This window comes from Tachypleus tridentatus, chromosome 7 (assembly GCF_004210375.1).
Source record: "Tachypleus tridentatus isolate NWPU-2018 chromosome 7, ASM421037v1, whole genome shotgun sequence".
Classification (NCBI taxonomy): domain Eukaryota; kingdom Metazoa; phylum Arthropoda; class Merostomata; order Xiphosura; family Limulidae; genus Tachypleus; species Tachypleus tridentatus.
The window spans coordinates 13208101-13235416 of NC_134831.1; the positions used below are offsets into that span (position 1 = coordinate 13208101).

At 33.4% G+C, this 27316-nt stretch overlaps 1 protein-coding gene across 3 annotated transcripts; it reads right to left on the bottom strand.

The window, feature by feature from the left end:
- Positions 1–11: 11 nt before the first annotated feature.
- LOC143255142 (glyoxylate/hydroxypyruvate reductase A-like) lies at positions 12–27316 on the bottom strand. 3 transcript variants are annotated; one of them, XM_076510366.1, is made up of 10 exons: positions 27185–27316; positions 22609–22646; positions 20343–20368; positions 15716–15795; positions 10492–10576; positions 8363–8480; positions 6753–6820; positions 2216–2300; positions 1853–1897; positions 12–1157 (listed from the first exon to the last, which is right to left on the bottom strand). In XM_076510366.1, the coding sequence occupies exons 1-10, from the start codon at positions 27300–27302 to the stop codon at positions 1071–1073; spliced, it is 750 nt and encodes a 249-aa protein (XP_076366481.1). In that variant the 5' UTR covers positions 27303–27316; the 3' UTR covers positions 12–1070. The 3 variants fall into 3 exon arrangements, with proteins under 3 accessions (XP_076366481.1, XP_076366479.1, XP_076366480.1); XM_076510364.1 differs by having other exon boundaries at positions 20232–20368; XM_076510365.1 differs by lacking the exon at positions 1853–1897 and having other exon boundaries at positions 20232–20368.

Here is a 27316-nt window from a genome sequence, read left to right on the forward strand (position 1 = left end):
GGAATCACTCAAACATAAAAAGTACTTTATTTAACAAATCATAATACAAGTTCAACCTAGTATATTTCTTTGGTCCTTATAAATCATCACCCTTCCAAACAACAGGTCAACAACAACAAAGAAAATTTGAGTGTTAAAATCCTTATAGAAAACTCAAAACAGTCTTATGTTTCATATTCAAATATCAGCTGAAGTAACTGTAGCAACATCATTGAACCTTCTTATCTACTCATTAATGACTAGAAATCATTTGGCCCCTTTATGGTTAGATACATAATTCAGAATATCAGTTTACCTAAACACACACACAATTCGATTGAGTGTTGATAAAATATTTTAGTAAAATTAGAACCCATTGAACTTGTTTGTTCTAATTAACAATTTCTATAATATTCATTGCACAATAGTTATTGCACTTTGCTTGACATATAAACTGTCTAAATGATTCCATTTTTCATTCACAGTAAAGTGAAACAGAACAGAAAATATGCTAGGTGCATACCTCTGAGCAATCATAAACAGTGTGGTAAGAAACAAATACATCAATTGCCACACATTTTTAGTTTCAGTTAGGTAGCTTAAAGTAGCACTTTACCATAATCAGAAATACTTTTTATATAAAATATAAAAATTGACAACTAGTTACAAAACATCTCTTATCGAACTTGTTTAGTGTCATATTTTCATGAGAAGTAATGTACCTACAATTAAAAAGCACCATAACTTTTCCAAAATTAAAATAATCCTAAATTAAGGTTTCAACATTTAAACTAGTTGAAAAAATACTAAAGCTATTAAGAACATTAAGCAACAATTCAGATAGAAACTACAAAAACTTAATAGATAAAAAACCAACAAATCTAAATAGAATTTCATAGTGATGAACACAAAATAAAAAAATAACAAGTAGTTATATAAAAGTTCATCTTAAAATTTTATTTTCATTATTTGAGAGTATGACAGTAAAAACACACAAAACTAAGATTTCTGTACTTCCATATATTGCTTTCAGTGAGTGTGAAGAGTTTCTCTGCAGCAGAGTTATTTCATTATCCTTACTGTAGTTACTTTCAGTATCTTCTGGTCCAAGAAAACTTACACATTAATTCCTTTCCAGTCATAAACCTTTGATAATTCTCAAAAAAGAACTTGGCCACCTGGGAATGAAAAGACAGTTCACATATAAAATTTGCTCTAATTCCAAAAGATTAAACATTTGATCAGAAAGTGAGCTCTACACTGCTGGTTGTGTAATGGCTGTTACTCAGATGTTTAAATGAATGTTTTTCTTCATAATTATACATTTGCTAGTGTCTTGTTTTTCAACATCACAAGTTATTGTATATAGCTGAACTAATTAAAGTGAACTTTGACAAACACTTCAGTTTTATTATACGAACACAACATTGCATATATCATGGGCAGTTTAGATAAATGATTCACTTGTCACAACAACTTCAAATTTTCCTTTTACTAATGCCTATTTCCTAAATTCTGATCACCTCTACTCTGTAGATCTATATGTAAAAATTATGCATATATACTTCATTCCAATAAAAGAAATGGAAACAAAGCCTACATGTCATAAAGAAACTTTTCTAAAAACAAACATACACACTTTCGCTGAAAAAATGATCATTAATTGAAATACTATAATAAGCCACATTATTTACAAATTATACTGGTAATAAAAATTAAAAAGTAACAAATAAAAAATAATAAAACCAGGAACATTCTAATGATCATCACAAGTTGAGCCAATATATTAGCTTCGTTGTTAACTGTATCAATTTGTAGTTCTAATCTATTTATGTAGACTGATATGACTAGAAATATCAAGCATGATACTTACACCCTCTGCTTTTGATAAAGATCCCACATGTGGTGTAATAATTATCTATAATGTGAAATAATAAAAAATAAAACATTTGAAGTATAATTGTGAAAAGAGACATCATTAAAGTTGAGAATTTACTTTTCACAATAAATAATTTTAACTTTTATTAGTCATTAAACATAACTGCTTTATTTCTAATTTGATAATTACAAATATGACAGCACATATTAATTGGTAGCAGATAAACTTTACTATCAAAATTACAACATAACTGATGAACAAAAAAAATTTAAAAGACAGCACCACATTCATACGTATGTAGGTATTTAACATTTGAAAAGAGGCACACTTCAAAAAGTGTATATGTAAATATTTTACCTCAGGTCTATTCCAAAGTGGACTGGAAGTAGGCAGGGGTTCCTCTATAAAAACATCCAGAGTTCCACCCAAGATCCATCCCTGACTATATGAATACAAACCCTTTATTCTGAACACAGAGGTGAAACTGATCAATATAACACAATGAGTACACTTATGGAAATTACCTAGATATTCAATGTTGAAAATTCTGACTAAATAGTAGTAATAATAATGTTTATAAAGTATATGTTTAAAAGTAAGAACGAAGAATTGCATAAAATTCTGAAACGGAACATTTCTTCAGAGCCTTTCAATAGAAATCCAATCGCTTACTTCATTATAGTAAACAAAAGAATAAAATAATTGACTGATAACCTCTGTGTATTTTCAAATTATTCTGTGAAAAATGAAAATTATATGATGTTACATCAAACCAAAACCTTCTACCTTGTTCATTTAATATAAACATTTGTTCTATTATTCTTACAAACAGTAAAAAATCTCACTATTGTCACAAATAAAAAACAACAAAGTATTATATTTTCAAACTGTTAAAACAGTTGATATCAGAGTTAAATGTAAACTCATGAAGACAAACCAGTTGTTGTTATGAGTCATTAGGGAAGAGAGAAACCTCAACACATAACACCAATGTTTCCCATTCTTCTTCCAACTAAAGACCAGCTAAACTTAATACCCAAATTCCCTGCTTTGTGCAATGTCAAGTTTTTAACGACTTTTAACTTACAATGTATTTGTCCAGAAACGCATTCATGAACTGTTTATAAAAGCCATGAGAACAAAGAAACTACAGAGATTTTCCGACGTGATGAGAAAGCCAAACCCCTCACGAGTACTAACATGTAAGGGAACATGAATGGAACAAGCAAAAGAGGAAAACAAAAACAATGTACTAAGACTCACAGAGTTATAACAGCTGAGTCAAGGACACTTCAAAGATTAGAATAGCCATGAGTCAGACTTCACTCGAAATTACGTTGTAAAACAATATGCTTTAGTAATTATTCTTCAAAATACATTGGTATATACAACAAATATTTTAAGTAAAAACATTTTACACAACACTACAATCAAGTCCTTATAGCTTGAGGAAACTATAAAACAATTGTAATTTTCATGTTATGGCAGAGAAGAAATACATATTGCCACTGTTTTTATATTTTTTTCAATGACAAACAATGAGAGTAATAAAAACAGAGTAAGACCACAAAGAAGTGATACTTTATAATACATGAAAACTGTGATGTATCACAGATGTATATTAATTAATTTTCTACTTAAATTTTATGGTTTCATTAACTAGTTTTATAATATATTTCTAACAACTTAAATAATCTTCATTTAAATATATTTAATTAGAATTCTGTTTGGCTTCCCTTTCCAACAAATAATTTTACATGTACAGAGAGAAAGAAAATTCTGACTACAATAAAAAGTATTAAAAATAGGATTTAAATAAACTATAATGCACATAGTTACCACAATTTTCTCGTATTTTATATGTTATGCACAGCATATTCATTAAAAATATTTGATTTATGGAAACTATATTTACTAAGAATTTTCTTTCCCTTCCCTAAGATTTACATAAAATATTGTGCAAATTTCAAGCTTGGAAATTAGCACATGCAATTCTGGCAAAACAAAGCATTTCACGTACTAGTATGATGTTTAACAATTATTTTGTTGATACTGGTTCACAGACTATGAAGTGTTTCCTAGTGCAAGCTATCACAAAACACATTCTCTGAACTAAGATATACGCTTGGCCAAAATCTTAAGGGGCAATGAACATAAAGAAAAAATATGCATTTTGTGTTGTTAGACTCAACCACTTATTTGAGTAGTGCTTCAAAAAACATGAAAATAAGAAAAGAGAAAAAAAAAAAAAACTTTTAGCATTTAATAGGGAAAATGTGAACACTAGGAAATTAGCCTAAATACTAGCTGGTCAATAGTTTAAGACTGTACTGAAACAAAGCATTAATTGGCAAACACGTAACAAAATTTAGTCATTTGTGTTCAAGCATTAGCATTGTCAACATCAACCACTGACATCTCCTGTGTTACATTGGGTAAAAACCTGGCAAAGGCTAAAACGTTGACAGAGTTTGAATGTGGAAGAATTGTCGAGCTGCAAAAGCAAGATCTCTCTCAATGTGCCATCGCTGAAGAGATTGGGTGTACTAAAACTGCTGTTGCAAATTTATTAAAAGACCCTGAGGGATATGGAATGATAATTTTAGGTGGTCGGCACAATTTCGCCAGGAAAGCATTGAGCAGGAGGATTCGACGGGTTGTCCGATGAGACACCAGCCAATCATCGAGCCAGATTAAGGCCCTTACAGATGCAGAATGCAGCTCAAAAACAATAAGAGGGCATCTACGAGAGAAAGGCTTTAAAAACCGTAAACTTCTTCAAAGGCCACTCCTCCTTCCACACCATGAAACAGCTCGGTTAACCTTTGTTGAGAAGCACCAAACATGAGACGTAGAAAAGTGGAAGAAAATTTTGTTCTTTGATGTGAAAAAATTAAAACTGGATAGTCCAGATGGCTTCCAATGTTACTGGCACGATAAGGATATCCCACCGGAGACATTTTCTACACGACACAGTTGAGGAGGTTCCATCATGATCTGTGGAACAATGGAGCTTCAGGATATAAAGGGGCATCAAACAGCAGCTGGCTACACTGGCATGCTGGAGAGAACATCCTTATTGATTGAAGACTCTCGCTTGTGTGGAAATGACTGCATCTTTCAGCAGGACAACGCTGCAATCCACAATGACCGTAGAAAAAAGGACTTTTTTATGACAAATAACATGATTCTTTTGGACCATCCAACATGTTCACCCCGAACTGAATCTCACTAAATATGTTTAGGGGTGGACGGCAAGGGAAGTCTATAGAAATGGATGTCAATTCCAAACAGTACATGATCTACGTGAAGCCATCTTCACCACTTGGAATAACATTCCAGCCAGCCTTCTGCATATGCTTATATCAACCATACCAAAACGAATGTTTGCAGTTATTCCAAATGACAGTCGTGCAACTCACTACTGAGACCTCTTGTTGGGCATTTCCTACCCTGTTTAAGACTTCTTTTTGGTATGATCTTAAACTTTTGATCAGCTAGTATTTAGGCTAATTTCATGGTGTTCACACTTTCCCTATTAAATACTAAAAAGTTTCTTATTTTTATTTTCCCTTTTCTTATTCACATCTTTCACAGCTCTACTCAAATAAGTGGTTGAGTCTAACAATGCAAAATGCATTTTTTTTCTTTATATTCATTGGCCTTAAAATTTTGGCCAGCAGTGTATAAGCCAGCATTGATTACTAATAATGCATGTTCTTTTTTGTAATAAAGTCTTTCAAAATTAACTAAAACAATCGTTTGGGCCCTTATTATTTGATAAACTCATGTATCATCTACCAGTCAATCTTGGGTCAAACTAATGGCTTGTCATATCTTTAGTAACTCTCTATACTGGCATGGACATTTTCACCAACATTCTAATCTCTACATATCCACAAGGTAACTGTGAAAGTATACACACAGGATGTTTTAATGTACTAAGTGTGTCTTCAAGAAATTTGACAGGTGTTTAGTATATATTTAGAGAATTTTGTACATAAAAAATCAGATTTGTCTGTGGATTTATGGAGTCAGAATCTGACTAGTTTGAATGTAAGCTGACTTTCATATTTACATTAAAAATAATTTTTCCATTCTAGTTCTCAAATTTTATTCACATAACCTCTAGAACCTCTTAAATGATTATTAAAAGATTTTTAGTAATATTTTATCTGTTATTTTCTTTAACCTAACACTATACAGAACCTATTTCATTTCATTCACCTTATAATCACCACAAAAAATAGAAAATAAATCTGTTTTTTTTATAGAATGACTACAGATTGTAAGAGACAATTACAGTTATTAAATATTAAATCCTTTATACTTTTCACAACTATTTTTATTTAATATTATTGTTTTATTGGTCTTTGAACTAAATTTAAGTACTACTCTTACATAAAATCCCAAACTGCATAGAGACCTAATAGCTCAAGTTACTCAATGATGAAACGTAAACTTTGATTTTTTGTAAAGATGTACTGATGCAGATGTTACAGGGTAAAAGCAAAGTTGTTTTTTTTCAGGTTGTCTGATGTAATGTGTAAAGTCACTGTGCTGTCAGCTGATGAAAAAACAAAAGTTACTGTTTAAAATAGATGCACACTTTTCATAGACAATAAATATTACTTACTCAAACACAAGAAACTGTGCACATTTATTTATGACATACAATTTCCGTTTTAATTATTATAATCTTCAAATGCCTATAGAAGACAACCTAAGTTACTAGCCTGACCTCTCTAATATAACTCATTAACTAGTCCACCTCTGTTTTTAATTGTCACTGGGAAATTTTGTTTACATTGTTCAAGTAATGTTATATTTTCTTTAATTAAAAGGAATGTAAACCACAGCTAAATTAACTATTCACAGTAGTACATAAACTTACTTCAAGGCATGAATTAAATCCTCTTCTGATATAACATCTCCTCTTCCAACATTGATGAAAAAAGGTTTCTATAAGATTTAACAGACTAAACTAAAATTAAGAAAAATATTAAATTCTCAAAGATAATCTTCCACATAGACTTAAGAACAAATGGCGACAGATATAAAGTGGTGAAACTCTCCTTAAAATAGAAAGTATAGAATCCGGTTTTATACTGTGTGAAGTACCACATTTTATACAAATTAAGGGAACTCTTTCATGTACTGTTCAAACTGAATTGCCGAGAAATACAACCAGTAAAACAATTCTGTATGAGCATTTAGAACAGAAGTAGTATTTTGGTTTGAATATAAAAGAAACAAATTGGAATCATATTCACCAGCAGAATTTAACTCCTTTAATTATATTATCAACAGAAAAGTAGGTTTATCACACATTTTAAACTGAAGATGGCTACACACATGTTCCAAGGCAAAGCATCATACTGTTATGTTGTACAAAAAATAATGGCAAATTTGAATGTTTAATTTTAACAAGAAATAGAGAAATTGAAAAGTAGCTTTATTAATCAAAATAGGAACCTAGTGAATCTATATACTTTTGCCAACAAGAAACAAGATAATTAAATGACAATAAAACTCTAAAGTCCTACAACTCAAAACTTCTTTAAAGCCATTCTCTGCTGCTGCTCTGTTGTTGAATCTTTTGTCTTGTAAAAAATTGTCCAAACAATTGAAAAAGTAGTAACAGGTCTAGGGAAGTGAGGAGGATAAAACAATGTTTCAAAGCCCAATTTGTTGAGCTTGTGGAGTGTCACGTTTGAGCAATGTGTGGCTGAGCATTATCATGATGCAAGATGGAATTCATGTGGAACCCACTTGTAGAGCTTTTTGACTTTTGCTTGAGGTAGTCTAAAATTATGGAAATGCCAACACCCAATTATTGTGCCATTTCTAAAACAATTTGGCAAGTTTCTTTTCACTGATGCTCTCAGTTGATTGTTTTCAATTACAGAAGAATGTCCTCTCCCCTCCTAATCTTCAAGACTCGCATCTCCATTATGAAACCTTTGGAACCAATGATGTTCTGTACATTCTGAGGTTGTTCCTTCACTCCATGCTTGATTTATATTGCAAGCTGTTTGAGATGCATTATAACCAAGTTTTAATTCAAGAAAAAATGACATACAACTTTTTTTTTCCACATTATTAATTGTAAGGGTCTGAAATATTGGAAATAGTTTTAGAAAAGAATAAAAGTGCTAATACATAGATCAAAAATTATTCTGTTGTTCTTTTCTTCCTCAGTTTACTTTTGTAAAATTAATGAAATATGTATAATTAAAATTGCCATTAATAACTTTTGGAGTTAAAAATTCAGTTAATTAATTAGACCATGAAAATTCTCATGTTTGTGTGTTACTCAGAAACACCACACACTTCCTTAACATCTTCACATTTCACTTAACCCTTTAAGTTTTCTCTTCCTTAAAACAAACAAAATATTTAATCCTTCATAAGATGTTGATAATGAAAATTAACAACAGAACTGATGATGAAAGTCTTAACTGCACAATATACAGTCTTTGCAAACAGATGAAAATCACTCACTTTCTGACACATTTTTAACACTTCTCCATTCAATAAGCCCTTGGTATGTGGAGTACTTGGAAGGAGATTACAGATGTAGTCACAGTCAGGTAATATTTCAGAAAAATCTATCACAAGTCTAGAAGAACAAACATCTATGGTATCATATTCAAGAAAATCAAGCAATAAATTATATTAGCTACAAAAACAATTTTCAGAGAAGCTTGAAATGTTGATTTTAACAAATGAAAACAAACTCTTTGAGAAAAGACAACCTTTATTAAATCTTGATTAACTCTAAAAATATTGATGGAATTCTTGTGAACTCTATCAGTTTTAAACAGATATTTGGATCAAATTACTGGTGGATCCAAAATCTTGGGCCCACTACGATACTTACAATGCAAACATATAGATACAAATACCACCAACTCTGCAATTTATCCCACTAATTATAATTAGTGTCCTTCATGTATTTTATACAGAAAATGGATGATTTTTTCCACTTTTTTTTGGTAAGATCTTTGCATCATGTGTTGTTAAAGACAAAATTAAAAAAATTGCTTAGTATCATACAGTGTGTTAAATCACATACAGTCAAAGTAAATGGTATAAAATCAAGTTAAAGGCTCCATGATTATAAACTAATTTTTGTTTTTTGGAATTATTACATCTATATATAATTTGCCCTAATGTGAATCTACACAATGTAAACGTTTTCAAACTGGAAGAACCCTCGAACTGTGAGGATACGGGTAATAGAACTTCAATTTTGGCAATTGTATCTTCATGAAATTTGACAAGTTCTTTGTCCACTCTAGATGTTCTAATAAAGTATTTCTACTACAGATTGGTTTATGAACTACTGCAGCTTTCACTGACTCAGTCTTATGAAAACATCACTCAAAGATCATATTTATGCTAAGAAGAAAATTACTACTTCTATCATACAGTTCTCATATTTCACTGATATAACCTCAAGGAACCCCTTAAATCAATACTAAGAATTTTCATATAGGAATTTTTTAATAACTCAAATTACCACAATGCTCAGTTATATCTCATCCCATTAATGAGTAATTTACTTCACTTTGACTTATTACTCCTTTTCGTATACTCAGTCAACATATGTATACATCCTCTACTTCAGTGTAATATTTAACACTTTTCATGAGCCACAATTCAAAGGCCACATTAGCTTATTTGTTGACTCACATTCGATATTTTATTGAACTACTAACATATGAATTTACGTCATTAAGTTTAGTATCAAACTGCAGATCATAATTAAAATTTGCATATCATTCATTATTGAATTTCTTTATCCAAAAGTAAGTACTTAAACAGCGAAACGTCAAGTTTTGTGTGTCACATGGTATGTTGAATGCAACACTGGTTCAAATTACATGTTTGTGATATGTCTACAAGTCTTGTATGTAATAGAAATACAAATTACTATTCCTGAAGGAAAAGAATATAAAATAATGATCTCCTATTTTGTCTAATTGTAGAGATATCACTGTATTTAATGAATAAAACAAGGTAGTCACACTATACATAGTCATGAAATGTGCCAAGCTGTTAGTCAAAAGACATAAAGAATGAATCTGTTGTACACAAAAAAATCAGATGAATTACTTTAGTTTTGTACAAATGATTTGTCTGTTAAATTGCCAAAGTCAGTCTGACTCAGACTCTAACAATTCAGAGTACAAAGTGATGCTTATGTGAAGATTACAAACACTCACATAACCTCTACGGTATCCTAAATGTATATCAAGGTGGTGATGGTTTTTTTTAATATACCTTTCCACTGAATATAGTGTTTTCTTTACCATAAACTACTGGAATAACATAAATATAGTGCAACATGAAATGTTTATAACTCTGACACCAAATGCATTGAATTACACTTTCCACAAAGTTGTGGAATGCACAATTTGACCTCCATCTTTGCACATAAAGTTGAAATATACTACCTCTTACAAGTTGAAAGTTGTTTGGAACAATTTTCGATCCTCTTACAAATTTTTTTTTGTCATATTATTATAATAAATACAGATATTATGACATCAAAGATTGATTTGGTTCAGACCATTTTCAAATTTATGTTTCTCATGCAGATCAGAAATGTTTAACAACTGTCTTACTTATCAAAGTCAGATTTTCCTGTTTTAGGAGTACTTCTCACCAATCCCAGTACAGTAGCACCTCTCTGTTTTAGAAATTTGGCAACTGTAATGAAAACACAAAAGGACGGCATTATATAAAATTAACTTATGTTCTACACATCCAAACAGTTCTATTACACTAAGGCTCAGTGACAAAAAACAACTTATTAACTAAGATTTAGTTACATTATAAAGTAAAATGTTCTGATAAGTAAAACTGTAAGTTTCATTTCTTTGTTCAGTTAGAATAAAACATCACAAATACAGGAGAGGTTTTGAAAGGGGTTAGGATTAAAGACTCAAACATTTTAAGAATTTTAGGAGGAAGAACCACAAGCAACATATAGTAGTAGGCAAATACTTAATACATTGTTCTCTCATACTACATTAAATCTTGAAGAAATTCACCTCCAAACATTTGTAATAAGGAAAAAGAAGCTCCTGCAAGGACATATACAATTAGGAACCTCTTGTGGCTCTCCTGACCACAAGGGTAAGAATCCAGACAGAGAACATATGGCTGCTGATAAACAGTATCAGATCAAGATGTCACTGTATAAATGTACTATTAAAAACAAATTACAGAGAAAAAGACAAATATTCACAGAGAAGACTGAGGGTTGGTGGGTTGCTTAGTTTGGTGTTTTATGGCACAAAGCAGCTAGGCTATCTGCACAAAACATCCAGTAAAAAGTTAAAATTAAAGTAAATTTTGTAAAATTCATAAAACGAAATTAAGGTAAAACAATACAAAGTTTAAAAAAAACATAAATAGCATTAAAATAAATGTTAACATCCAGTCTACAGAGACAAGAGAAAAACTACAGTAATACAAATTGTAAAGAACTTTCTGTAGCATAATAGTAATTATCATAACTTGCCAGGAAGACTAACAGATAATTACAAAAACCACCGTCAATCACCTAAAATTGGCCTTTCCAGTCCTGGTTCCGAGTTATTTGACATTATGACCATTTTCAAAAGGTAATAAAAGTTATAAAAAATGCATAGCAAAATTTTAATAATAATTCGACAGGATGACTAACTGGTAGTTCAAACAGCAGCATTACTCACCTGAAGTTGACCTTTCCAGTCCTGGTTTCAAGTTATTTAATGTAATGGCCACTTTCTACTTTCAATGGACTAGATGGACTTTGATTATTAAAAGGGAATCACATTAAAAAATGTCTAACGTATAAATTATAAAAACTTAAATGGCATTAAAAAATTAAAAACATTTCCAAGGTGGAAAGTGTCACCATCACCAATAACACTAGCTGAAGTTACGGAAAAACCTTGGGACAAAACATGTATAAAATGGTGCCATCGTTGAGAGTAATAATGATGGCAAGACAGTAAAATGTGGCTTATTGTGACCTGAACGTTACACAGACTAAACATTGGTGCATCAGTCCCAGACAAAAGAAAATGAGTTAAAAAACTGAGTGGGTGAGAGGAGATCATTTGATTTGAGGAACCAAATAAGACGAGCATTAAACATCCTCTCTAAGGTCTTACAGAGACAGCTCATCAAAGAAACTGGATGGTACTTTGAAGGAATCCTGGGTCCTTCTCAGGCTTAGAGAAAAGTATGATAATAACCTGGTGCCAGACATCAGGAAAAACATACTCCTGCCAGATCTGGTTAAAAACAACCAGAAGAATAGCAAGAGAAGCAGGAGATAGATGGCAAAGCATTTCATAGTGAACATCATCAGGTGCAACCGATGTACTGCAAAACCGATGAAGGGCCAGTTTTGAGTTCCATCAATGTAAAAGGACGATTACAGTCATAGAGGAAATCTGTTCGAAAGGAAAGAGGTGAATGCTCTGCCCGAGTGTTGGTGGCTAAGAAGGTGGAGGAAGAAGCAGAAGTGATAGGTACCCAGCAAAAGCTTTCACCAAGAGTATTGGCGATGCTCCAGGTATCAGCTACTTCCTGGCCATCAGAGAGCAAGATCGAGAGGGGGACAGAGTTATATTGCCCAGTGACCTTCAAATCTTGTCCCATATGACTTGGGAACTGGTTGTAGAAGATATGCTGGTTGTGAACTTAATCCAAGATTCCTTCACCCACCGAGCATGTACACAAGCCTACTAGAAAGCAATGAGGTGCAAGACTGTGGGATACCTACAAAAAGTATCCCAGGCCCATTTTTGAGCCTTCCATGCCATGTGGCAGGCAGAATTCCACTACAGATGAGAATATCATTGAAAACACGTTGACGTTTGAATACGTGTTGAATACATTGAGCAGCTGTCTGTATAATACAGTCAGTTACTACTGCCACACAATCATCTATTGATGGCTTACAGACAATGGCAGAATCAAGTTCAGGGAGAGCAGCGAAAGAGGGCCAGTTTGCTTGATCCAGCTTCCACCAGGGCACATGGGTCAAGTGACATCAACCACGGCCAGTCTATCTCAAAATTATAGGAAAATTATCACTGCCTCGTGGATTATTGTAAACCCTACATGAAAAATTGGAAAATGGCAGTAAAGGACTGACTAGGTGCATGAAAATAAGTAGAAGAATCAATATTCAAAAGAGAAAGGTTGTGATCAGAGAATATATGCTCTACGGAGCAACCCCTCCTATCAATATCAGCACTTCCCCAGAGGGGAAGATGTCCATTAAAGTCCCACAGGATTAAAAATGGAGGCAGCAACTGTTCAATGAGAGTATCAAGGTATGATTGATCATAGGTCTCTCCAGGCAACAAGTAGAGAGAACAAACAGTGATGGTGTGACCCAAGGAAACACGGATAGCTATGGCCTCCAAGAGTGTGTCAAGTGGCAAATATAGGGTGGACACATGCTGATCAACCAACAATGCCAGCCCTCCATGCACTCATCCATCACACAGCCTGTCATTTCTGTATAAAGAAAACTGCCAAAAGGTGAATGTATCAGCAAGTTTCAGAAATGTTTCCTATAAGGAAAAACATACCAGATGGCAAGAAGCAAGGAGTGTTTTGATGTCATCCAGATTAGAACATAAACCTTGACAGTTCCTTTGTATCAAGGTGGCCACTTTTATTTATGTGTAGGCGAATTGGGTGGAGAACCCTTCAGTTTAGGACAAAGCCTTTTTTCTTTACTGTCTTTATTCAATGGAGGTTTATTGACCTCCATGGATCCTAGCCTGGGTTAACTGGGCAGGTTTTTGCTGTTGGAGAAGGATTCCAACGACTGACGACGTGAAGGAATGATCATTATGCATCTTGGGGTGGGAGAAGATGTACCCAAGGAAATACCTGTGCCCAAAACCAAAGGAAGAGGATCTTGGGATTTGCTGAAATGTATGTAAGGGACAGAGATAGGTGTTGAAGTTGATTCATCAACTTTTAACCATGGAGGTCATTTGGTTTAAGAACAAGAGGCACAGGAGATCCGTCTGCACTCCCACTGTAGTAGTGGAATAAAGTGCAGCAGCATACATAAGAGATGAATGGGTGGACAGCAATTTTTGAGCCTCAGGATAAGTAATATTATAAAATCCTTTCCAAATGCTGCACCTAGTTTTTCTTCCAACCATTTAGGACAAGAACAAAATTAGGATGGGTGAGAACCATTGCAAATGACACAATGAGGGTCTGTTTCACACTCATAAACATCATGGTCCTTGCCACTGCAACAAACACACATCAAGGAACCAGAACATCACGTCTTTAAGTGACAGAACTGTTGACACTGGAAACATCCGAGAGGGTTTGGAATGTATGGCTGTACCCTGCAATTAAAATAACCTGCCTTGATGGTGGCAGGTGGACGTGATGATGTAAATGTTAGAACAAGGACATTGGTTGGCATCATAATTCCATCTTTTTGAGTGGAGATACGCCTCACTGCAAAAATTCCTTGGGTGGAGAAACCAGCGAGAATCCCTGACTCAGGAATGTTCTTCAAATCCCTCTCAACAATAACTCCTCATGATGAATTCAAAGTGGCACGAGGTGTAACCTCAATAGGTATATTCCCAATCACCTTTGAATGTAAATGGAGTTCACTGTGTTGACATTGGAGAGCCAGCAAGTCCCTCTAGTCCCTTCTGAATAAAAGAAAGAGACATTTGCCCTCAAGGTTTGTCTGAAAGAGAATGTAGTATAAGAAAATGAGGTATAACAGGTGTTACAGATGTTGAATATTGCTGCTCAGAATCTTCAAGACGTGGTCATTTACCTATGGACTGTTTTTTCAGTATTTTATTTCAGTTTTTTTTGAGGATCCACATATTTCTGTGCCCTTTGACCCCACCCACTATGAAGCCATACAAGGGGATGCACCACAGTGTCAAGCAAGTGCAGTGCAGCAATGCCAGGGTTGAGTACTATACCAAAACACTAGCATCAGAATCAGATAATGTTCACAACACCTGTTGAAAACATCCAACACTGGTACTTGGTTGACCCTAGCCCAAGTGAACCAGCCGATTGACCCAAAGAAGGCCACTGGAAGGCAAACCGTCTGCAGGAATTCAAAGCCAAAGTGGTGTGTTAGGGTCGAACCCCTTAACCACTAGGATCCTTTCCTGCCTTTCACAGGTCACCAAGCATGGCAAACACGTGGGTGAATGTTTAGATCCCAAAGGAGGCAATATGTAAGAACAGAACATTCCCTGGGAGGTCCCTAAACCACATACAGGAATCCACACTGAGGGGAGACTGAGGGAGGCAAAAGACAGAAAAGAGAAAACCTGACAAAGTCCATCTCGAAATATAAAAATACAAGATAACTAGAACAAAACATAAGAAAATTAAGGCCAAAGTGGAAAACACGTATTTGGAAGTTCTTTCAGTGCAGATGTTTAGTTCATAATAGAAAGCCTCCTAAGCAATAAAGCATAAAGTTTACAAAGATGTAAAGTGTATGAAGAAAAAGTGGATTTGTTTAATTAAAAATTCAAGTGATGGAGGGTCATGCAAAAAGCAGCCCAAAAATGCAGCAAAAAATTAGTGGAGCAAGAGTAGTAAAGAGTGAAAGTGAGAATATTTGATACAAACCACTACTGCCTCTGCAGTCACTAAATCCTGTTCACAACGAACTGTCTGTTCAATCAAGAAACACAATTTTAAAGTGTTGTAATTCAATTATATACTTGTGTGCAGTTTCACGATCCCTATAAACTTTGAGGTTTGTGGATTTGGTACGTAGAAAGTATTATAAACTAGTACCTCAGAGAAGTTATCTCAATATTTTACCTGTTGATCCCAGATTTCCAGCTCCAAATATTCCAATGGTAAGTTCACTCAGTATACGATACTCACGTTTATGAAAATCCCTAAAAAAAATGAAATTACGTGGGTTTTCTTTAAATTTCCTGGTTTTACAGAAAAATAAAATTTACTAGATACTGCTAATATTGTTGCTGACTCACAGTATCTTCTGTTATTACTAACATGTACAAAAAAAGATGTGTGCATCAATTGGAATATTAAATTAACATACATAACTGGTAACAAAGAACTATGGGACTATGTTATAGCGATATGTATAACAATACCAAATTCAAAAAATGGTATCCAAAGGTAACTCAAATTCTCAATTGTAATTTCATCAAAAGTTAATATTTTCAAATACTGAATATTTATTTCCAGTACCTTCTTCCTCTCATAGTTACAGCTATTCTCTAGTTGACTGCCCTCTGGTGCACAAATTTTCACTCATCACTAGTTTTGAAATTCCACCTAATTCCACATGTAAACCATGTCTTTCAGCTGTGTTCAAGCAGGCAAATTATATTGCAACAACCCTCCACCAATAGGAGTGTAACACATCCTTCCATCTGTGTAGTTAAATCCAATCCTTCAAGATTAGGCATAAAAAACAGCACCACAAGTGGGAAGCATAGGTACAGCTAGAATTCCACATTAAAAAGATGGAAAGACTGGTGTAAAATTACCTAGAACAGTACCTGTCAAAAACATCTGAAGAGTTCCTATGGTGTGCACCATGGAAACACGCCTGTAAGGAACTGTATCACATCTGAACCATCCAGTTGATAGAACTAATCATAGTTCTCATGTCCCACAGAGATGACAGAAAAATTAACCATCACCAGAAACAGTACCAAAAGACTGATTTGCTGATTTGAAATCCTAACTCCTCCAAATGCCAATGGCACAAGATCTCTTATGGGATGCATGCTGCATTTACATCCAAACACTCAAGCACTTGTAAAGACATGGCCATCTAAACTGGTAGAAAAATATGAACCCCCACTGCTATATTACCCCTGTTTACCACTAGAGGAAATCTGATTGAAAGGAAGAAGGAAGGGATATCTGTAAATCCCAGTGCCCCTGCTAACAGACTCATGGTACCCACTGCAAGAAATGTATGTGGCTGTGATCTAGGGGATTAAAAACCTACAATGATACCAAAGTCCCCAAAAGAGACAGGACCTCACACAAAGGTAGAGAAAGTGCTGATAGCACCCCTCAAACTAAAAACTCCATGGATCACAAAAGAAAAGGCTGGGCTCAGTTTACGTGTGAGGTAAAAAACATCCTCAGTTGAACAGGGTATTAACTGCAGTCAACAGTCAATACTGGGCTTCTCCACCTTGAGGAAAAGTTGGGTGTGTGAGGAAGACTCTCCAAAGAATGGAGCCAGAGGAGCCAGTTGTGAATGTGAAGATAAGCACTAAACACATTGAATCTTGTCACCCAAATCCCTGGAAGACTGGTCCATCTGAAAACCAAACAAGATTTTATGGTGAACTGAGGCACATCAAAGAAGCAATTGACATGGGGAAAAACCAGTCACTGCTTTTCTGGGGCATTACAAAAAAGACTGAAAATAAGCCTGTCCAATGGTCCCTGGAGAGGATTTGAACCACTTCTGTGAGATACTGACAAAAAAAACGGATATAAAGGAAAAAAGGTATTTGGATTGGGGCTGAGACAGGAGGTGTGAGGAAAAGGAAAAGGAGAGGACTTCTGAAAAACTCAAATAACCCAAAAGCTGGTGAAAAACATCTCCCACACTTCTGAGAGATAAGTGATCCTGGCTCCTACATAACATGAATTCACATGGTAGTCAATAGTGATGCTGATTTTCTACAGGGCATTAATGAACAGTAATATGACATATTGACAAGGTCCAGGATGGAGGAACTAGTAAAAGAGAAAATGGGAAACTAGAGGAGAAGAAAGTTGGGAAAATGGGAAGTGAGGGACGATATGAAAGTGCATGATATAGTGGATTCGACATGAGACAAAATTTGTAAATCTCAGAAAAAAGGCTGATCAATGATCTTAAAGAAAATCCAGGGTGGGACATACATATGTCAACAACACATCCCAACTCATGAGATGACAGTAAGATAGGAGCCAAGTGTAGAGAGCAATCCAGAATAAGACAAGTTGGACTAGTTAATGAGTGGGATGGTAGAGGCTTCTGCCAAAAAAAACCCTCAGGAGAACACAAAGCCTCAGACAACAGACTATTTAGATCTATTTCTAATAGATGAGAAATAACAAAAGAATGAGTAAGGGAGAAATAGGGATGAGTAAATTATGCTTTAGAAAATAAGAAATGCATAAATTTCTGTCCACTGAGAAAAACATTTGTTGAATGGTAAAATTCAAGTGCATGACCATCTATAGTATATGGAGAACATGTCATACTAATCCCCACACATAATTGATCTACAAAATATTCAGCATGGAACCAATATCAGGCAAAAGGAAAAATCAAAAACTCAGAACAAGGTGCTGCAGGTAAGACTGAGAACAGGTCAGCACAGAAAATTAATGGGAGAGTGGAGGTTGTCCAAGTCCACACATTCCTAAATGAAATCCTCAAGTAATGTCAGAATTCCTTGTAGATCAGAAGATCCCTTGACCCACATGAAAGAAACCATTTCCTGATGAATCACAGTTGACTTCCTTCTCTGATTATATCACACCATCAAGGACTATGGAATACTGGTACTGTCAGTAGCCACTGCAGCCATATTTGTAGATCATGAATTAAATAAATACTGGCCATCAGTAATTGAATGAGAAATAGAATTTTCAATCAAATACAAAAATCATGGTTATCACATTAAAAATACAGCTGAAATGTGGTGTACACATGAAATTAAAGGGAAGCATTAAGTTGAGAATCACTAAGTGCAAAAGGAAGTAAGTAATCTTATCAGTAAAGCTCATGTTTTCTAACATATATCAACCTTACAGAATATATATTTCATATTCCCAGAATGTCTAATATTTGTTTACTATTCTAGCCTGGAACATACTAAACCAATTTAAGGTCACGCGCTGAATTCACTCTGTGATGTTATTTTTCAGATCCAATCACAAAAGCTATCTATTTGTTCATGAGATAATTTTAGTGTATTATAATAATTTTCACACAATAAATTTATTTTTACTACTAACAGAAAAGCTTCTTTTTCTCAATTAATAAAGTGTTTCAATTTTAACAAGCTAAACTGGCAGATACACTGCTGACCAAAATCTTAAGGCCAATGAACATAAAGAAAAAATATGCATTTTCCATTGTTAGACTCCACCACTTATTTGAGTAGAGCTTCAAAAGATGAAAATAATTAAAGGAAAAAAAAAAAAACTTTTTTAGCATTTAATAGGGAAAATGTGAACACTACAAAATTAGCCCAAATACTAGCTGGTCAAAAGTTTAAGACCATACCAAAAAAAAGACCTAAACAGGGTACGAAATGCCCAACAAGAGGTCTCAGTAGCAAGTTGCACGGCAATCATTGCGATTAACTGCAAACATTCCTTTTGGCATGGTCAGTATAAGCATTTGCAGAAGGCTGGCTAAAATGTTATTCCAACTGGTGAAGATGACTTCACGAAGATCATGCACTGTTTGGAATTGACGGCCATTTCTATAGACTTCCCATGCCATCCACCCCCAAACATATTCAAAGGGGTTCAGTTCGGGCGAACACGCTGGATGGACCAAAAGAATCACGTTATTCGCCATGAAAAAGTCCTTTGTCCTGCGGGCATTGTGGATTGTAGTTTTGTCTATTAAATGCTAAAAAAGTTTTTTAATTTTCATTTTACCTTTTCTTATTTTCATCTTTCGAAGCTCTACTAAAATAAGTGGTTGAGTCTAACAACGCAAAATGCATATTTTTTCTTTCTGTTCATTGCCCTTAAGATTTTGGCCAACAGTGTATTTAGATGAAAGAACATTTAGACTACAGTTATGTAATTCAAACCATTTATCATCTGGAGTGTTCAAAGATAATTGGTTTAGACACAGTAATGAGGTTTATTTTATGAGGCTGTGACTCATGTGAATGATAGTGAAATAACTATGGAGGACGATGAGCATGTCTGGAATGGGAGTGAAGATAACGAAGCAAAGACAAAGCCTGTTTAGATCCATCAGCAAGGATATGACAAATTAGTCTAACAAATGAGCCTCAACAGATCTGGGAAGGAATCTACAGATCCAAGTGTGTGGCTTAAATCCATTTAATTACAGCTTATGCTGTCTCTTCTCTTTCATTCAATCCAATATAAATAACCATATCCATCCTTGCACACAAAGTACTCAAATATTTGATTATTGTGGATATCAAGTAATTGTAACTGTTTTATCTTTGAATTACCATAAAGGATCATTATCCAACAATGACAACAATATCTTAAATGTTACCAAGGAAGTTCAGAAATCTTAAAACATAAGGCTGTGTGTATTATTTTCTATAAAAAAGGTTTATACACCTACCATGTTTTTTGCTTTTGTGATTCCCAATTTTGGTAGAATTTCCTCTCATTATTAATTAACTGACCAACAACATATTCAGCCAATAAATTCCCCACATTCATATCTGCATACCTTGTAACTGCAAATGGTGGTTCAGGCTTTAAAAAATAAAACAAGGATTGTTTATAATGTCACTTCTAAATTATTTTATTATTTGAAGTTCTATATCTGATGAACAACTGACACTAATAACAAATTAGATAAATCACTATTAGATTTCAATTATCAAAACTTTTCAAAGTTATGTAATAAATAGATCTTATACAGAGGTCAGGAGTAATTTTTCATAATTTATTCACATCTTATATAGTTTTATGTTTGTTCCATTGCCCAAGTTAGAAATATTTGCTGTGAAAACATTTTTTTAAAGTTACTGGATGAAAATAAAGACTTACAAAGGAGGTAAAATATTTACTAAAATAACTATTAACTGTAAATTAGCATATTTGTTGTTCTTCATATAATAAACACATGCACTTGCATGTGTGAAAATGATGAAAACCACTCACTTATTCTACTGAGCTTGCCATGGAATTATCAGTTAAGTCACTAAGAAGTACATTAGTAACTTTATGCCATGTATTTAATATAAAACTTAATCTAAAAATAAACAGTAAAAAAATTAAACTAAATTAAGTCATTTCAACTTATCATAAAAATGGTAAAACTATTCACTAGAAGTATACAATATTTCATGAATGAATATTAATAATGCTTCATGTCAAAACATGTACCTAACACAGCAGAAGCAGTTCCCAATATAATGACATACCCAACAAAAACACTATATAGTGCACAGAATATATACACAAATTAATATATTAACAAAACACAAAACTGTGTCAGAGACATCCTTACTTTATAATTCAATGACTCAATCATTAGAAAAGTTTGTTTATTCATGTTATTTACTTTGTATTTAGAAATTTATGTTATACAAATGTACATGAATCTTTGAAATTTCATGCACAGTGAATATAACTTTGCATACTACACGCATGTGTTGAAACACATTTAAATGGCTATAGGTGGACTCATAATAAACAGGAAAGGTTATACAATATATTGACAAGTTCAAACTTTTTCACTAATTTTTAAAAATGTAACATACACTTTCATTTAGCAACTAACTTTAATATTTCATCCTGCCATGAAAATACCTAATGTTAACATTCTACAACAATCAGACATGTCTGGATATAAATGTATCTCCAAAAAGCTGGTGTGGGTATTAACACTTTTATTGATAAGTAGAGTACATTTCAACCTTCCTAGGTTATCTTCATATTACAAAAGAGAGAGTTTGAATGCGATCGTTGACGGACATTTCTTAGGGACAACAGTATAAACAGGTACAGGATTGTAGGAAGCATTGCAAGTGGATATTAGGTTATTAATTAGTACAGGTATAAAGGTGTTCAAACTCTTTCTTAACTTGAAGATGACCTATGAAGGTCAAAACATTGTTCTTTCCTTATCAATAAAATGGTTAATACCCACACCAGCTGTTCTGAGATACATTTTTATTTCAAATGGGTTTCTCATTATCAAGAATGTCTGGATATAATGAAATTTTGTGGAATGGTCGGCAACTTGAAGACAAAAGTCTTCTGCCTTTCGAAACGTTGTCCTCTTTACTTATGTCTCCACAACAGGCAGTTGCCATCCATTCAACAAAGTTTCATCATGAATACTCTGCTTGAACAATCTATCAAAGAATGTCTGCATATAGTTATGCAATGACAAAACAGTGTTAATTGATAAAATTATTGTAACTTTGTAACAAGAAAAGTATGACATCCAACATTGGTTACAGTTGTATAATTCATTAAAAACAATCAGCTAAATGTTCCTAACATTCTACCTTGCACTGATTTTGATAATTATTTTCAGCTTGTTTTGAACCATTAAGAGGAATAAAAGTTTCAACTATAGTCACACCTGTGATAAACCTCACTGACTACAATATATGAAACTGAGAAAATTTAGCTTCACTTTCTTATTCAAAGAAATTAAATCTACAGATATAAATTGCCTGTTTCTTTAAAGAAAAAACTAACTTATCAAATGAGAGAAAAACTGTACTGAGACTGTCATTTTCAGTTTCACTGAATACTCAATGGAATCTCATAAGGATGTTAAAATTCCTCAACTGTTTACAATAACTATTTACTTTGAAATTATTTACAGATTTTTAGAGCACAAATAAAAATTCTATGACGTTCTGTTAGCAGAAATTTAAAACATATATAACATAGCTTTTGTACAAAAGATTTAACATACTGTAATAACACTGAATTTTAAAATACATTCTAAGAACATAAATATATATATATACCTTTTGAGGATCCATGAACTGGATTAAGGGTTCCATACCTATAATGAAAACACACAATTTAAAATAGTTAACTGTAAAGCATTAAAAACTTCTTGAAGAATTTGTAAGGATCTTGAACAAAGGTTTATTATAAATTTTCCACAAAGCTACATGAGTGCTATCTGCACAAGCCATCCCTAATTCAGCAGTGAAAGACTAGAAGTAAGGCAGCTAGTCTTCACCACCCACTAGTGGCAGATTCTAGGTTGGGTGAGCCCTACATGTAATGTAATTTTACACAATAAAATTATCATTGGGCCCCCAATAAGACCATGGTACCTGGGGCTGAGCCCCCTCTTGACCCTACATAAATACACCACTGCCAACTCTTAGGCTACTCTTACCAATGAATAGTAGGATTGACCATCACATTATAATGCTCCCTCATCTGAAAGGGCAAGCATGTATGTTGGGTTGGAGATTCGAACCTATGCTCCATAAATTCTGAGTTGAGTGCCCTAACCACCTGGCAGTGTCAGGCCTCTTAAACAAAATACAAGTTAAAAAAATTAATAAGTGAAGTCAATAAGAGATACTATGTGAATAGGATGTGTATAATTGGGCTTATTATAGGGGAAAATAAGGTTTCTATACCAAGCAATATTGCATAACTTCAAACTCAATTAAAACAAAAGAAATCTATATGAATGATGCCTAAATAAGAATATCATGTTAGAGAGAATTCATGATGACCATAGTCTAGATAAAAGATTTTAGACACAACAGCAAAACTAATGTTTACTCTCTCCATAAAAATTCATTTTAAACTGATTCTACATAAACCAAAACCAAATCTGACTGACTGATGAATATTTGCTTTAAAACTATTGTAATAAAAATGGAAAAGTCATTCCACTGTTACTCTTATAATATACTAACAATTCCAAAGAACAGAATGTGATTTTTTATTACAGGAACTTGGCACGAACTTCAGATTTACAGTCTAATATACTAACCACTGGGTGCCACTCAGCCCACTGCAAAAGATACAACAGTAATAGCTGATATTTCTAATTTCTGTGGATGTAAATAATGGGAGAGGAATGTGTTAGGATTGGTCCAGATATCCAATTGTTGAATTTCCTCCAAAAGTTGGAGAAGACGATAAGTGAAGGAAAAGGATTTTACAGTATATTTCAAATCAAGTAACCAACTTTCTCTTTACACAAACAGTTAAACAATATCAAAAAACCATAAAGTAACAATATATATTGATTAAAACAAAGTAAGGGGACAAGGTCTTAACATAAAGCTCTCAAATAAGCCAAACGAATCAAATGACAAATCCAGTTGGTGAGAGTAAAAGGTCTTCAACTAGCTACGTAATGAGAGACCTCAACTTGATGAAAATATACAAACAGCACTTCCTACTTAATGTTCAACCAAGCTGAATTGTGGTTTTAACAAAACAAATCTCCAGGACAGTAAAAAACAACAAAATTATTTCACATATCTAGCATAACAAGTTAATTGAAAGTGTCTGCTACATAATATGATTTATTATTATAAACATGGCTTCTCATAGTTATAATGATGGAAAACTTTATTGCATCACCCAATTTTTTTTTTATGCATGTAGATACAACTGTATTTTATGGGTGACATAATACTACCTAATTATTATGTCAGTAGTTTTAGGCTGTCTATATTACATCAGCCATTTTGAGCTACAAACAGTGCACATTCCAGGACAACTCTGATCCATGCTACGAGGCTGACATATAAAAAAAAAGGTTGATAATATTCAGGCACTCAATGCATAAGACATGAAATACGAAAAATTTCACTCTGTCTCTTGAAAAAGACTTCTTGGTGTTTTTGTTGTTGTTGCTTCAGATGAAAGACCACCTTCAAAAAGAGAGGATCCACAAATTACAGCAACTGACCAGTAACAACTTCAATCACAATCCTATCAAAAATGCTGGAAGAAATGGGCAGCAACTTGCAGGAGAAGAAACTAAGAAGCATAATCCACATGTGACATTATGAACTCATTCCTGTCTACATTCAGTCCCTTGTGCACCCTATGTCACAGCAATGTCAAACAGTTATCAATGCTAGAGGAGGCACAACCAAATATTAAAACAAAAAATATATACTGTGGCAACATTTTGACAATTACGTTAGTTGCATTATCTTCAAACCTAGATTTACTTACTCAGAGAAGATTTTCATATTTGCCAAGTATTTATTAATCATCTGTTTTAATAAATTTGTCATGGTTGGGTTTTTGGTGAAGATACATTCATATTTGGATGACTAATATACAAGTCAGCTTACAACACACAATATCCATAACCATTTTACACTTTCGCAATAAATAATCTCATAAAAGTTACAAAAACCATGAAAAGTGTGAAAGAAAGTTGGTGATCCAACATTTTTTTTCACCACCATAATATATAAACATAGTTTCTATTAGGAGCAGACTGCACTCAAAAAATACTAAGAAGAGCCCATAAATGTATCATAAAAATACCAAAAATATGCACTTAAGTTCATGTATTTCAATACCAAAATAGAAGTCTGCATAGGCAAAGGCTGGGTAGAAACAAAAAAGATCCAGGTTTGAGTCAGGCTTAAATAAGGTGACTTTCATCAAACGTATCTGTACAAAGCTTGGACTTCCTTAGACTTTTTGCTTGATTTTTCAAAATTTTTTTAAAACTTTGTTTAAAAATGTATTTTCAAAGTTACTTCTTGAAAAATGGTAACCTGCACTCAAAAATGTGACCAAACTATACTTAGTTGGCAGTTTCTTAACTTTTATGTTAGGTATCAAAGGCATTAGTTAGGGAATTTCATAACCTTACAAATACTGCCTCAAAGCTGTTTTGTACCAATTGTTAAAACAGTCATATTAACTAGCAACCATAAAGGTGATAAGTACATATACCAATACTTATATTACTATCTTTTACTACTACATTTTGGCAGGTTGTATAACATAACAACAACAGGGCATTTTGATCTTCCCAAAGTAAGCCAATGCTGTCAATTTTGTGAGCAATATCATATTTATACTTCAAGCATAAATAAAGTTTAATTCAAAGAAAAGTTTGTACCAAGCATGATCAGGGAACATACTATAAATACCTGTCAGGGTAGGACTAGTTCAATTTAATAAAATTTCAGAACAAGCATATGTGTATAATAAAACACTAGACATACATATTTTACACAATCAGTAATTCTGAAAACACTGACTTCTCCACAAAAAAAGAGGAGATAATGACTCCAACAGAAATACTGTGAAAGATATTCATTCTGATGCACACCACTACTGAGAGAATTAACACGTGTTAAACCTAAATGTTAACACAGTGGCAATAAACAAATAATTATTTCTCCATTCTGCTAACAAAACTGATTATTTTTTTAATGTACTCTTACAAGAGAACCCACCAGAATCTTTCACAGTGTCCCCATTGGTCAACCATACCAGATTTATGTTTACCTTGTGTTTTTTTTCAGAAATGTAGATTTTCTTCACTTCTAATTTACTGTCATAGCTAAGAGCTCATGATCCATCAAGGATTTAATTTCCATATTCATAAAAAGGAATCACTAGCAAACAGTATAAAAAACTTCAAATGAATAGATAAACATTTTAAGACCTCCATATACATCAGCAAAGAAACAGTTCGAAGGACTCACTTGCTAATTTAATTGTTTTTAAAATTTACAAAGAAATTGTAGTTTTCAAATGTTTATATCTAAATTTTCCTTAAACTACAAAATTCTGATTTGCAATGATGACTTATTGACAGGAATGACTGTTTTCCCTTCCATATCATGTGGGAAAAGATCTCCAATCTCTTTTTCAAGATCTGTTAGTATTGGCAAAACACAGATGACATTTCCTTTCTTCTTAAGGGTAGACACTGCTCAAGATTTGATGAAAACAATTTAAATTTTTGATGCTTAAAATAATCATAAACAATGTAGCAAACAACTGAGTGACAATACATTCCCCGACAGGTCATCGGTACCTGTGGCTAATAAGATGGCATCACACACTGGAAGAGTGCCTAGAGTGATAACAGTCACTTCAAAATTCATAAGCAGCAAACACAAGAAATAACGTGGAAAAATCTGGAAGAATTTACTACAAGTGAAAAGTATTTTGAAGATATAAAAAAGTTTGCAAAAGTGATACACTGAGTTAACTTGTAAAAAAGCAAAAGAGGAACATCAGAATGAAACAGCTGCCAAAGAAGAAGTCATAGTTCAATAGTGGTGCATAGAAAGTGTTACATGCATCACATGATACACTGCCCTCCTATTGATGAATAGGTGGCATGTAATGATTTCCACAAGGGACATATTCGAACTCTGGATTCCAACAAAGAGACATGCATTCAAGAAGTTAGCAAATAGAGGGAAGTACAAAACATAAAAAGCTAATTTTGTTAGAAAAGGGAGGGTACTATATCGAAATTATGCTCTATAAATATACTAAAAGATTTATCCTTCTGAATATCTTTTTTTAAATATATGGTAAATTACAGAATGTTCATTTACACTGTTGACTTACCAACAGGAATGATTGTTTTCATTTCTATATCTACTGGGAGAAGTTTCCTGATCTCCTTTCCAAAATCTTTTATTAGTGATAAAACAAATACACTTCCAGTCTTCTTTAGGGCTGACATTGCTCAAGATATGC

Excerpts from the sequence above, each read along its gene's own strand:
- LOC143255142 (XM_076510364.1), bottom strand. The coding sequence starts at position 27,302 with ATGTCAGCCCTAAAGAAGACTGGAAGTGTATTTGTTTTATCACTAATA. Across the intron at positions 20,369-22,608 it reads AGTTCATGGATCCTCAAAAG|CCTGAACCACCATTTGCAGT; the intron begins GTATATATATAT and ends TATTTTTTAAAG. Across the intron at positions 10,577-15,715 it reads TGGAAATCTGGGATCAACAG|TTGCCAAATTTCTAAAACAG; the intron begins GTAAAATATTGA and ends TTTTCATTACAG.